General features: G+C 45.4%; 1 protein-coding gene across 2 annotated transcripts; it reads right to left on the bottom strand.

Annotated features, from left to right (window-relative positions):
• Nucleotides 1-3,689: 3,689 nt before the first annotated feature.
• On the bottom strand, nt 3,690-8,897 carry SPINK2 (serine peptidase inhibitor Kazal type 2). 2 transcript variants are annotated; one of them, XM_038135819.1, is made up of 4 exons: nt 8,794-8,897; nt 8,317-8,354; nt 7,691-7,800; nt 3,690-3,854 (listed from the first exon to the last, which is right to left on the bottom strand). In XM_038135819.1, exons 1-4 carry the CDS (start codon nt 8,843-8,845, stop codon nt 3,809-3,811), a joined length of 246 nt encoding a protein of 81 aa, XP_037991747.1. In that variant the 5' UTR covers nt 8,846-8,897; the 3' UTR covers nt 3,690-3,808. The 2 variants fall into 2 exon arrangements, with proteins under 2 accessions (XP_037991747.1, XP_037991748.1); XM_038135820.1 differs by having other exon boundaries at nt 8,719-8,814.
• Nucleotides 8,898-13,429: the final 4,532 nt, after the last annotated feature.

Raw genomic sequence — 13,429 nt, 5'->3', positions numbered from 1 at the left:
GATGGTCACTAGTGGGGCTCTCCAGGGCTCGGTGTTGGGGCCAGTCTGTTTAATGTCTTTATTAATGATCTGGCCAAGGGGACTGAGTGCATCCTCTGGGCAGAGGGCAAGTTCATAGTAAGAGAAAGCACCAGGGACACAATTTGTGTTTTGCTTGATTGTCAGGATTTACATTTGGTAACAAGGCTTAGTGAGACTTGTCACGTTAGGTTTAGAGTTGATGATCTTAAAGGTCTTTTCCAAACTACATGATTCTATGATTCTTAGCAGATAACCTTAATCATTGCTGTGACCTCCCATTCCCAACCTCACATTTCACTACAGCTTTGTGCACCCAGCTGTGTTTATGTCCCTTACCACAGGCCTGGTGAAGGCAGAAACACTGTGGGGCAAGAAAAGGTGTGAGTCCCATGTAAATGCAAAGCTGATTTTTAGAAATTCAGAGAGAAGGAAGCTCCTTGGAGTTTCCCAAAGCTTGCCAGAAGGTGAGAGTGTGCATGCAGATAGCTAAGGTACAACAGCCCCAAAGCCTCCTACAGAAGCCACTCCTCTTTGACAGATGCCCTTCAAATGAAGAGAGAGGGTTTTTACTTCATGTGTCCATTTACAGACATCTGCAAATTGCTGGATATCCAAAATAGTTGAAGGGGACTGGTAGATAAGAAAGGACTTCCGGAAAACCCAGGCCCTTCCAGTGCAGCAGTTTTCGGCTTGCTACAACATCCCACAAAATCTACAGTGACACCAGATATTACTAGGCAAGTGAAAGACCTCAGTTCCAGCCCGATTCTCTGCTCCAGAGTGCTTCACAGTAGGATTTTTCACTGAGGAAGCTGGAATAGACTAGCTTATGTAAGAACAGTTTTAGGTCAACTCCTAATGTCAGGAAGAAACATTCAGAACTGCTTAAAGGGTAAAATTAAACACATGTTCCAGATTCTTGCATAATTTCTCACCAGTTGACTGAAGAAGGACTTAAAAGGGTTTATTTTTTCCTCAATGTAAAGATGAAGCACTTTCACAGAGAAAAGTTGGGGTTTTTCTCTGAGGTTATCTAGCTAAGAATTCCCCAGAAACCTATGCTACTTCTATAGGTGTTTATAGAGTTTAGAAAATGAAGCAGTTGCTATGTGACCAGCTCAAAAATCACAAAGCTAAGATAGAAGCCAGTGCAATCCTACACATGGCAATGAATGCCACAGCTTCATCTGTGAGTCATCTGCCCACAGAGTAACGTTTCTACCAAATTGTGTGCCAAGGAGTATCCTCCAAAAAACCACTTGGATTCAATGATCAGGAAAAAGCAAGTTAGCTTTGCCAAGTAAATGAGATTGATCGTGTATCACTGACACTAATCATATAATACAGTTGAAAACAAACCTAACAGAACAGAACGTTTATGCATTCAAACGATAATGGTGAATAAAAAGGCTTTCCTACACCCCCTACTGAGAACACAAAAGGAGCTTTAAAAGAAAACAAATGCTGCCTCCTAGAGAGCAAGCTGGAAATCCACAAATCCAAGCTCTTCGTACTGACTGTCTCCCACAGGATTCAGACATGGCTTTCCCTTCTGCTCTTGCTCGTGGTCCTGTGTCACCCAGGAGAGACTTCTCTTTTCCTCTAGAAAAAACAGTAACCTGAAAAAACCTAGAAAAAACTGAGTAACCAGTGTTACTCAGCAGTTTCAGCTCTGGAGGAGAAAGCCTGCATACCCTCCAAAGGGTGTCTGAAGCAAGGGGCTGAGCACTTCCAAACTACCCCCAGCTAAGCTGGGAGCTGGAGCCCAGCTGTCCCAGAAAACATCACAGACTGTGCCTGCTGAGCAACAGTACATGGGGTTCAGGGAACTTTTAAAAATATTTTTCCTGAGCAAATTTAAAAACAATTACAATTCCACAGGAGGGAGAGTTGAGAATTTAATCAGTTTTTTAAAAATGCTGTTCTTGCATCTCAACCAGGGGAAAAAAGCCATTCATCTGCACATTTCATTAGCAAAAGGCAGTAAGACATCTTCTGACCTTCCTTTGATCTATATGGATGGCTGCACATTCTCCTCCCAGTGAGATCAGGGCTGTGCTGATCCTGTGAAGCTAGAAAATATCATAAAATCCTAATCAATCAAAGTATTTTTCAACCACCTGAGTTCAGACAGAAAAGAGATCCTTTCTTGATTCACAATCATGCCATTCAGCTGGCATAACTCCTTGTAAGCCTCACACACATGTAATAAGCCAACAGGAATACTTGCCACAAGGTTGATAATGTCTAAAGATTACAGTAACATCTATGTTGTTACTGACACTGTATGACACTGTATTATGAATTATGCTGTGAATCTGTTCATATTATGTTAATGTTATTCTAAGTTATGTTGTGAAGCTGTGCCAGGGGAGGTTTAGGGTGGATGTTAGGAAAACCCTGGGAAGCACCAAGATTGAGTTCAAGAAGTGTTTGGATAATACTCTCAACATGGTCCTAAATGCAATGTACAGACTTAACTTTAAAAAATTAAACCCATCATACTAATATTCACCATCTTTTTGAACTATAAAGCTTCATAAATACATAACTGGGGTACATTACTGTTTCCGTTTTTGTTTGGATTTTTTTGCTTCCAGCGCTCCAGTGATTAATCTTTGCTCAAAGAAAATGAAAGCAGGCATGTGCTGGAAGGTAAGGATAGTTTTGACCCTTTAAAGGAAGTGTAAGGCAAAAACATTATTGTTTTTCAGACCCGAAGTCACTGACCTGAGAATGTTCCTCAGGCATGAAATGTGCTGTACATCTCTGCCTGCACTGCTGCTGCCCAGCAAAGCCTGACAAAGCCAGGGGGAGAGCAGGTGCTGCTTGGCTGAGATCAAAGGTAAAAGCCATCTGTGTACTACCAAGCACTGCAGGACAACCCAAACACAGTTTATTTCAATCAGCATGCAAAAAACAGTTGTTTGGTGGAACAGAAAGAACAAATCTAAGATATGTGCCCATATCCTTGACAAGTACAAGGAAAGGACCAAATCCCAGTTCTTGCTCACCTCCCTATGGGAAGGCCCACCAGAGCCACTCTGGAGTGCACCCCTTCACAGGAGTCTTGAGCTTTCCAATTTTGCTTTGATGTTTGCCACAGGAAGTGGCTCTTGGGTGCCAGCCAGGCTGGTGACCTCACAGCCCCATGGAGCAGTGCCCAGAGGGATGGGGACCTGGAGGGCAGTGCATGGCCCCTGCCCATGCCTCCAGCATTCCAAAACAGCCCTTACTTGCAGCAAGAGCAGTGGGTCCCCAGGTCACTGTCCCCCACCAGCAGGACCTGCAGGCAGGGAGCCAGGGGCAGAGGCTTGGCACATGTCAGGTTGCCATCACCAGTTTGGTGGCACAGGAAACCTCTCCAGTGGCTCTCCAGGGGTTGCTGGCACCTGTGGGCTCAGAATATCCCAGAACCAAAGAGCACTGCCTCTAACAGAGATGCTGGGGCCTCCCTGATCCCAGGAGGGACTGTGGGAATGGCACTTGGTACCCACTCATTTCCTTCTTTGGTGCACTCAATCTCTGGACAACTGATCTTCTGGTATAGAGTGTGGTATAGAGTGAGGACATCCCCTTCTTATGATCCATCTTTAGTAAGAAAATACATCAGGGTTCAGGTTATAACTGTACTATGGGTATGTTTACAACCACCGGTCTCAATACAGTAAACTTTAAATATGCAAGTTTATTAAGACAGGCTACACAGAAGGTACACTTAAGGCATTGTTTCCATTTGGATTGTCTGTGACCCTCTAATTTTCTTGAAAAGCAGCCATCTGTCATATCAGCAATGTCCCTTTCGGACAATTTCTATATGCGTATTATCTTCCCTGCAAACAGAAGAAAAACATATTAGAAGAGGAACACTACTTGAATTTACAGACACATTTTATAAAGTGGACTCTCTCATTTCTTTCTATGTGTTCAATTAAAGGCAGTGATGCATTAATTCATCACTTACTGAAATCATCACCACAAAGTAACCATGATGCAAAAATTTATGAAATCACATACACAGAGTAACTTACCACAGGCTTTGTTACCTATAAAAACCTGATGAAACCATCTGCAAATCTGAGAACTGTCACACCACATGACAAATCACACCATGAGAACTAACATGCCCATTACAAAGCACTAATACAAGTTAAACTTTGCAGTCTCTGAGGTACAAACCAGTTCTAATGCTTACATTATTTCCCCCTTTCACGTGGGAATTCAGTGGGAAGCGTATGCATCCTGATGCACCTCGGCATCTGAGGCTTCGCTAAATTTTGAATGTGTGGTTCTCTGAATGCTAGATTCTTCTTTAAGGAAATTTTAGCCAAGTACCCCTTAGTTTGGGAACACTGGTTTGTTTTTCTTGCAAGTCCTATACACAGAATTTTAGGGTGCTCCATTTACATATCTCAAATTACCAGGGAAATTCAGACAGAAAAAGAAATTAATAAAATGCAAATTGTCCCAGATGATCATTTTGTTTCCTTATCTTAATAGAATCAAGCTGGTTTACTCCTCCTGAAATTCAAGAGACTTATGTTTACCCAAAAGCAGGGTTAATCTGTACTAGTTAGTAATAGTAATAGTTTTATCAGGGATCCTATAACCAGAAGGTAGTGCCAGAAGGCAGATCAGGAATATGAAAGGCAAAATCAAGGCTAGGGGATGTAAAACACTGGTGAGGATGTAAGGAGTGGTTCTGGCTGAAGGACACCCTCACACTAAACCCTGCAGAGACACCCCAAGCTGCTGCATCTATTTCCAAAGAGCACGTGTTGCTGTCAGATTAGGTTTAAACTAAGACCAGATGTTGTCATTGCTACTGGACACTGAGTGGACATTGCGATTTGCATTTGAGCACCCACTTAAGAATAGATTAAATCTAAGCTTTAAAATAAAGAAATAAAGTAAGAAGGAAAACCAGCTTTGGTCTTAGAATTAATGGGCTTCACTGCAGAGCCAGGATGGGGAGGGTTTGTGCTGCACCTTTGCTCCAGGTGTCTCATGTTATCATGGATCAACTGCAGCAAGCTCTTCTGCAGCACTCAATTTACACAGGGCTCTCCAGGTGCCCAAACAGTCCTTCATGGCTAAAAGAGCTCATGGACAGTACTGTCTTGGCCATCAGGAAGTATAACTCTCTCCAAGAAGTCCCTTCATGGGGTTAAATATGGGTTAGATCAAACCTGCAAGATGGCAACTGAGAATCACTCCAAGTTAATTGAGAAGTGACTGTTTTGTAATTTAGTACTGGATGTGTCCCTATATCTGTTTCTATATCACCACATTACATTATTTCAGCAACTAGTCATGCAGCCTGCTAAATAGGGCAGAAAAATCTCTTTGTTCTGTCTTCCTAAGAAGTGTGACAGACTGTACCTTAGATTACTTGGAATGGAATGATCATTGCTTATGACTATGGACTGTTTTTCAAAGCTGAAATTCCTCCAATAAAGCAAAATGTTTTATCCGTGTTGTGTTCATGCCAAGTCAAACACTTTAGAACAACAACTCCAGGCTGAACTAGAAGCCCCCCCAAATATGCCAACTACTGAACTATAAAAGAAAAAATGATCAGGAGAGTATCTGACCACCCTATGTCCCTTCAGACCAAAATACATGTTTCTGAGCATGTAAGAAGACAGCAAAAAAAGATGGTTAGGACAAAATTCTATCTCGTGTTTATAATTTGATTTAATCCCATGTATCACACAAAACATGTACTTTACATCTTATACTAAAAAGACATAAGCCCCATCACTAATTATTTAAGGAATTACTTAAGGAGTTGAAATAAGCAGCAGATTTGAGTGGAGAACCCTTTGTTCTGTGTGCAATGCTGTATTCAGGAATCTGCCATGCATCCATCTGGAACTGAGGAATCATGCCTAAAAAAACGAAGCATCCTAGAAATCCTAGAAAGGCTGGATCTCAAAGCCCATCCTTCTGTTCTGAAAGTATCAAAGATACTGTTTAGGTTGTAAGATGCCCTCCTTGTCTGTTTCTCCACAATATGGATTTGCACTCTCTATGGGCAATACTCAGCACTTCTTTTTGTCTTTTACCATACTGATTTCACTCCATTTCTCCAGATCTCTGGGAATTTTTATAATATCCTGCACAGATCACCATATCCATGCCATTTTGCAATTTTTATTATATAAAATGTACCAGCTCTATCAAATGTAAAATGCTGATCACTGCTTTTGAACCACAGCATTTCAAACTTCTGTGACTTCATCCTTTAACAATTTCAGCTGAATAACTATTTGTCTGCTTATGTGAATTTCAAGTGGAGATAATGTAAACTGCCTTATTAATGTCATGCACCAATACCTCTATTTCCTCCTACTCTGTTTGGCCAGTTATCATGCCAAAAAAGTACATCTCATGGATTTAATCGGATTATTTCTGACAAATCTGTATCTGCTTTGCTTACATTCCTCTTTACGTCTGGCTATGTACAAAGCCAATCACTTAATAACTTACGCCAACATCACTCGAGGCAGGAAAGATGGGCAGACTCCTAATATGTAACATGCCAGAACCTCTTTTCTTCCCTTCTAACAGATTCTACTGTGTGTGAATTTTGATTAGTTCGGTTTTTTTTTCCCTCTAAACTATAGGTTTACCAATTCTCTTTGCAATTTGTTGCTTGTCTGGGTTGTTTGTGCTGTGCTCTGGTGAAAGCGTTAGCAAATTCTGTAGATATGCATGACACACTTCAGCACTTTCTTTATAACATTATCTTAAGTGTCCTTTGATACCTTTGTCACTTTCTTTATTTTGGCCTATGTTTCTTTTATCTTGGTAATTTGAATTTTGTAGATCGTCTGGTCAGAATTAATTTTTCCTCTGCCCCAAAGTCAGAAACTCATTTCAGCCTCCACTTTCTTGAGATCTATCTGTTCGCATTTTGTTTCTGTTCTGCTACTCTCACTTATACCTTCTGCTGGAAACAGAAGATCTTTTATTTCATTAATATAAATTGCCTTTTACTGTCAAAATTTCTATTCACAGCAGCTCCTCTCAGTTTATACGGAGAGACTGCTCTCTAAATGTTTCCAGTCAATTGTAATGGGGAGTAATAATGCTCATTAGATACCAATTCTCTGTGTTTTCAATTTGGTTTTTAAAAAATTAAATTATTAAGGAATAAAATACCCTCTCTCAAGTATCAGGCAGTCTTTTTCTTGATTTTTAGACAACCTAACGGCAAAATACTATTTTCTCCTAATATTTGGCATTCTTAATCTTGAAGTGAGAAGAAGTACAGGAGATTGGATCTTGAACTTAAATATTTTATATGTAAAGCTGCATTTTGGGTGGGATCTTTCATGTTTTCTGATGGGAAGTGTGAAAGGGTCTGGCATTATATTTATTGGTAGAATGGCATTGTATGAACATGACAAACGAGCTCCTTTAAGATGGTCCTTCTCAGGAAACATTAATACAAATATTCAGTACATCCGGCTGACCAAATTCAATCGAATTACAGGTACCACAATAAAATCTGTGGCAAGGGATTTACAGCTGAGAGGACACTGCTCAAACTGCAGTGCAACAGTGCAAATGATCCAAAGCCAGTAAATTACCTATCAGTTATCTGGAATGTCAGGGTGATTGTTCTGCTTGCATGTAGGGAAGGAAGGACAGAATTGACTACCTGTTAGCAAGGCAGAGCACACACTCGTTTCCATAGGTCTCTCCATCAGTGCCACAGACTGGATGGTAGTCCCTTGGACACATGTACTTCCCATACTGGGCGCAGTTGGGCTAGGTAAGACAGGTACAGAAAAAGCCAAAGTTACACCATTTGAAACGGGTTTCTGCTCAGCTTCTGAGGAATCCTGGCACGCACAGAGAAGAGGTGTCCACCGGGAGCTGGCACAGCATTTTAAAGTGCCACATTATCTTTCATGCTCTTATGGGAATTCATCTCTTGAGGCTTGGCTCCTACTGCCTGGCACGGCTTAGCTGTGGTGTCAGGACACACGTGTGCGCCACAGGGCAGCCCTTCCGACCGCTGAGCATCAGCGGGACACACGGACAGCGAGTCCCCATGAAGGGCAATGCAGACCGAGATGGTGTACATCGCCAGGGCACGCGTGCTGCCGATCCAGCAGCGTCCGGGGCGCCTCGGCTGTGGGGAGAGACCCCTGCTCAGGGCCGGGGCTCCGGAGCAGGGCAGGCGCAGACCGCAGCGTGGGGCCCGCGGCTCTCGGGAAGGGGCCCGGGGCAGCGGGAGGCCTGGCTGGAGGCAGGGAGGGCAGCGGGGCAGGCGGCACTCACCGGGTAGCTGGCCATGGCTCCGGGACACGAGAGGAGCCCTGTGGAGAGCGAGCAGCGTTAACGGCGCCTGGTCCCGCACGGATCCCCCCGAGCTCCGCGGGACCGGCCCCGGCTGTTACCGACCGCACGCTGCCCGACCCGGCACCCCTGGCCAGTCTCTGTCCGCTCCTGGGACGCCCTGACCAGCCGCGGTCCGACCCCGCCATGCCCCGCCTAGCCGCTGTCCCGGCCCCGGCCAGCTGCCGTCCGGCACCACGCCGTGCCGGTTCCCCGCCCTGCCTCCGGGGGGCTCCGGTGCCCACCCCCGGCTTAGATTCCGCCGCCGCTCCGCTGAGCCAGCCGGGGCACGGCACCGCTTCAGGTTCCCCCTTCCCCGGGACGGGACTGCCGGGGACACGGTACCAGCCCGCCTCCCACTTCCCCGGCACCGGCTCCCCATTGCCGACCGCCAGTGCCCCGGCGCGGTGCGCGCGGTACCGGCGAGGAGCACGGGCAGCAGCAGCAGCAGGAGCGGCAGCGGCCGGGCCATGTCGCCAACTGAGCGGCGGCAGCGGCGGCTCGGGGCGCAACCGCCGCGCAGAGCGGAGCCAACGCGGGGCGCGGGGCGGAACCGGTACGGGGCGGGGCGGCCGCGGGGCGCGCTCACGGCCGGGATGCCACGGCAGGGAGCTCCCCGGGAGCACGCTCACGGGGATGGAAAACTTTCCCGTCAGAGCTGTGCCGGTGGGCAGCGCAGTTAATGAGAGGGCGCCGGCTGGGATTCCAGCGTGCCCCAGGCTCCCCTCCTCGGCTTGAGCTCGTCAGGGTTGTGCTTTGATTGCAGTGTCTTGGGCAGCGCAGGGAGGTTGGAAACACGCCGGCAGCGCGGTGCGCCTGTTAAGATCAGAGCCCCCGTCTCGTCATAAAGTGACATGAGATGGCTTCTGCTGAGCTGTGAGTGTGTTCCTAACATAAGGAACGGAAAAACTGTCCCAGCAGTAAAGCAACCTGCCCGCCTCCAAAGGCATGAGAATACAGGGGGGTGGAAAGCCTTGGCACGCTGTCCTAGCTGCATGGCTGGGAGTCTCTGCAGCACTGCTTTCCAAAGAGTATCTCATCTGTCAGTCACTGCTAAGAGTAGTTAGCTTTGCAGGGCCCAGAGGCTGGCTTTGCACAGGGTCTGCAAATGTTTTTATACAGTTTCCCAAAATCTAGGATATGAACTTCTTGTAAAATGGCCTGTGCTTCTGTGTGTGAACCGGGGTTAGACCTATCAAGTGTTTCGATATGTCCCACACAGATATATACAGGCATCACACACACCTTTCCTGTCTTGTGTGTCAACCTCTGAGTCCTTTCAAGTATGGCTTTTTTTCTTTCTGACAGTGTGCCCTGCCTACATGGCATAATAGGGAGGTTATTTTATTATCTGCTTAATATGTTCTTATTCCTCCAGGTAATCTCTGCAAATTGATTGCAGTTTCAGATTTTCATTCTATGTACACCTTTGTGATTACTACCCAAGACAAGGCCCGTTTCATGCAAAGGCCTCTGGCTTGGCTGTTTTCAGCAAGATGCCTAATCAGAACGTTTTGTGGCCGGTGGGTGAAGCATGCAGGGGGTTATTTCTCTCTGCCTGATCTCCTTCCCTCTCTTTTCCAGCTTTCTGTCCCAGCTTTGCCTGTTAAGCCATTTGAGATGAGAATGTCTTTCTGTTACCTTGTTATTGGTAGGATGGTGGCTGGATTTGCCATCCTGGGGGAAAGGATTGTAAGGGCTTAAATACTGGAGGGTTGTGCTGGGGTGGGTTTCCTTGTTTCTTGAAGGTGTGATTTTTCAAAGGGAGAGGGGCCAGCTGAAGGTGAAGAAAGCAGAACCATGGGGAAGGTGAAGAAAGCAAAACCAAGGGGAGCAGTTATCATCTCTTAGGTTGTGAATCTTGTAAGTTCCTCTAAACAGTTAAATGCAAAGCTCTTGCTCAGAAAAAAAAAAAAAAAAAGCCTGAACAGCATGAACCAAGTAAAAGCTCAATGTTCCACCTGTAGGTAGCCCAGACCAGCTTGCTTTCTTCTGAACAACTCCTGCCCAACAAGCGCTAAGTGGGTGTGTACTGTCGTTGTGTCTCCTAAGAGAATAGCTGCCCCCTAAAAACGTTCTCTACACTGATGTATTTTCCCATATATTTAATGCTAATTCCATGATCATCAATGTGTAGCACTTGATCCCTAATAAATGGCATGAAGGGGACCATTTGGGTAAACATCACTTCAGTTGTCTTTCTGTGACAGTAATATGAACTCAGTCACAGCCATCTGTTCTATCCTGGAGAAAACAGGGAAAAGTAAAATAAAGGTGCTCTATTGATTCTCAATGTGACAATCATATTTGGAACTGGTGCCAGTCTCCTCTATTCTGAAAGCATTTTGTTTCACTTACTTATATTTTTCTGCTGAGAGTATTTAATTTTGCCTAATTTAAGTAAAATTTTAGAGACAAGTCTTTAGAGAAGGGAAAATTGTAGAAATCAGATTTTAAACAGAAGAAAAGATAACTTAAAATTTTTTTCTTCTGGCAAGATTGAGTATTACAAGATACTAATTTTCTTTCATAAATTATTAAGAACTGGAGGCAAGGAAGAGTATAATTATGCAGAGAGCTTCTTAATAGCTTTTGTATTCTGTTAACACATTTCTGATGCAAATGCTGAGTCATTGGAAAGGAAAATTGCAGAACTATTTGCATATCTCCTATTTGCATATCTTCTTGTTAAAATCAGGTAGCTGATTAACAAACATGAGAGACAATAATGAACCTAGCATATAGGCTGCAGGGAACAATGCATAATTAGAAGTTACATCCCTACAGAGAAGGTCTGTTTCTGCCTTATGCTCAGTGGAATAACCCTCTGTGCTTGGAAGCTAGAATTTATTTGAACTTCAGTCAAACTCTTCTGGTGCTCCACAGCCTTGCTGCTGCTCCAGTGAGTGCTAGCCAGGTCTTTCCGAGATGTACCTGCTGCAAAGATTGGCACAGATCGTGACCACCTGCAGGTGGGGTCTTGTGAGAGTGGAGTAGAGCAAGAAAATCATCTCCCTCGACCTGCTGGCCATTTCTTTTTTGATGCAGCCCAGGATATGGTTGGCTTTCTGGGCTGTAGGTGCACACTGACAAGACATGTCCAATTTTCCAACCACCAGCACCCCAAGTCCTTCTCCACAGGGCTGCACTTTACATCCATTCATCCCAATCTGATGCTCATTTTAAAGTAACTATTCGAGAAAATCTGAACTTTCCCCATACTCTTGGTGTTTCTTGGAAAGAAAATGTGTTGAAGACTTGCGGGCTTTGACATCTCCATCTTAGGGGATTTGCAGGACTCAGCTAGAGAAGATTATAAATTTGTTGATCTACTGTTGCCAGTAATCCTGTTCCAAGTGTCATGGGGGTAAAGACCCAAAGGTCCCTTTCGGCCACCCTTCCTAGGGTTTAGGTGGCATAGCAGGTTGGAAATGGGCGATGCGACAGCAGATCTCAGCATAAAATTTGTTCACAGTCTCAGAAAAAAAAAAAAAAAGCTATCTATCACCTCATCTGCTTAAAACAGATACAGGAAGAAGTCCAGGTACCAGGAGGATTGGGACTAAGGAACTGGATTGCCTGCTACCTCTATGATTCAGTAGTGTGGGATGAAATATCCTCTTTGCCACAGGTTGTGGTGGGTGCTAAAGGTTTAGACTTGGAAGAAAAAAAATTGAATTGCAAGGTAAGAAACCATAGGTGGCCTTAAGAGCGTGAAAATTCCCACTTGAAGAGGTTCCTGCAGGCTGCTGCAGGCAGGAAGGTGATACATGGGAAGTCTGGGTATGCATTTGCTCCCGTTTTCTCTTGACCATTGTTGATGGCTTCTTGGAGAGCAGATGCTGGTGAGAGGGATGCTGTGGTCACACATAACCTGCAGTTAGTGTCCTCTTGCAGCCTCCAGTCATTTGGAGGAGGATGTTAAATCCACTGTAGCAGCAGGACAGTGCAGCTGATGTTCCTGTGCTGCTGCAGGTGGTCTAGAAGGGCACAAGTGCTTGGGCACATCCCAGTTGCACTTGTGCCATGTACATGTGAGTCTCCTGCCATAAGAATAGGAGCTTGTCTTTCCACCTGAGTAATTGCAGGGACAAAACCAAGCAACACAACACAGGACAGTCAAGAGTGCTTCTGAGCAGCTTTTCGGCACGCAGGTCTGGGGTGGCAGTGCCGAAAGCATCTTTCCTAAGGCACTGGGAGGCTCCCGCCTCCTGTGAGACTGGAATGCCCTAGAAATGGTTTGGCACTTGCTTGCTGGCTGATTCTGCTTACTCGAACCTGCACAGCAGCAGGGCAGAGATGGACAGAGGGAGAAGAGCTGTTTTTTTAAACGTTTTAGTTTCCCTGACAAAGATTCCTGCAGGGAAGAAGTTGGCAGCACTGAGCTGCAAGAAGCTTTTGGTGTTAGTCTGGGTTTGTTGTGTGTAGGGAATTGGTTCCCATTGACAAGCTGTCTACCTGACCAGGCCCTGAGTGCTGAGCTGTGGCATCACCTCTAATTTTGGTAGACCCTTCCAGGTTGTTTCCAAAGAGGCTGGATTGAAAGGTTCATAGAAAGATGTGGAGGAAGCTCCTCATCTCATGCACTCCCTCACCATCCTGTCAAGTGGCATTCCCACCTCCACACCACTGAGATTGTTCTGGGGGTCCTATCTGTCACACACAGCCCATGAATCATTCCTTTCAGTTGTGCTCCTACGTTTGCAATCCCACGTAGTCCCAAAGACAGGATCTGGGCCTCAGGGATTCAATTATTTACACTCCACTCAGTCTTTCCGTCCTTGATCCCTCTGTGCCCATTCATTTTGCTCCATCATGTGCTGTTCTCTGCTGTATCAGTCACAGATGGGCAATTTATCCTCTCCTGTTTCCCACATGAATCCCATCTATCACCTGCCTGTCTTTGAAATTAATTTACTGGCTGGCCAGCTGCCCACTTTGTGTCCGTGGCTGCTTCCCATCCGTGTGCAATATGGGGGGTGCTCGCTGAAGGGCGGGTGGCTGCAGGTGCTGCAGTGTTCCGTGCCCCAAGGAGCATTGCAGACCTGTGGGCAGT

Source organism: Motacilla alba, chromosome 4, assembly GCF_015832195.1.
Source record: "Motacilla alba alba isolate MOTALB_02 chromosome 4, Motacilla_alba_V1.0_pri, whole genome shotgun sequence".
Taxonomy (NCBI): Eukaryota; Metazoa; Chordata; class Aves; order Passeriformes; family Motacillidae; genus Motacilla; species Motacilla alba.
Note: the sequence above shows the minus strand (reverse complement) of the source record. Positions and strands in the feature narration are given on the sequence as shown.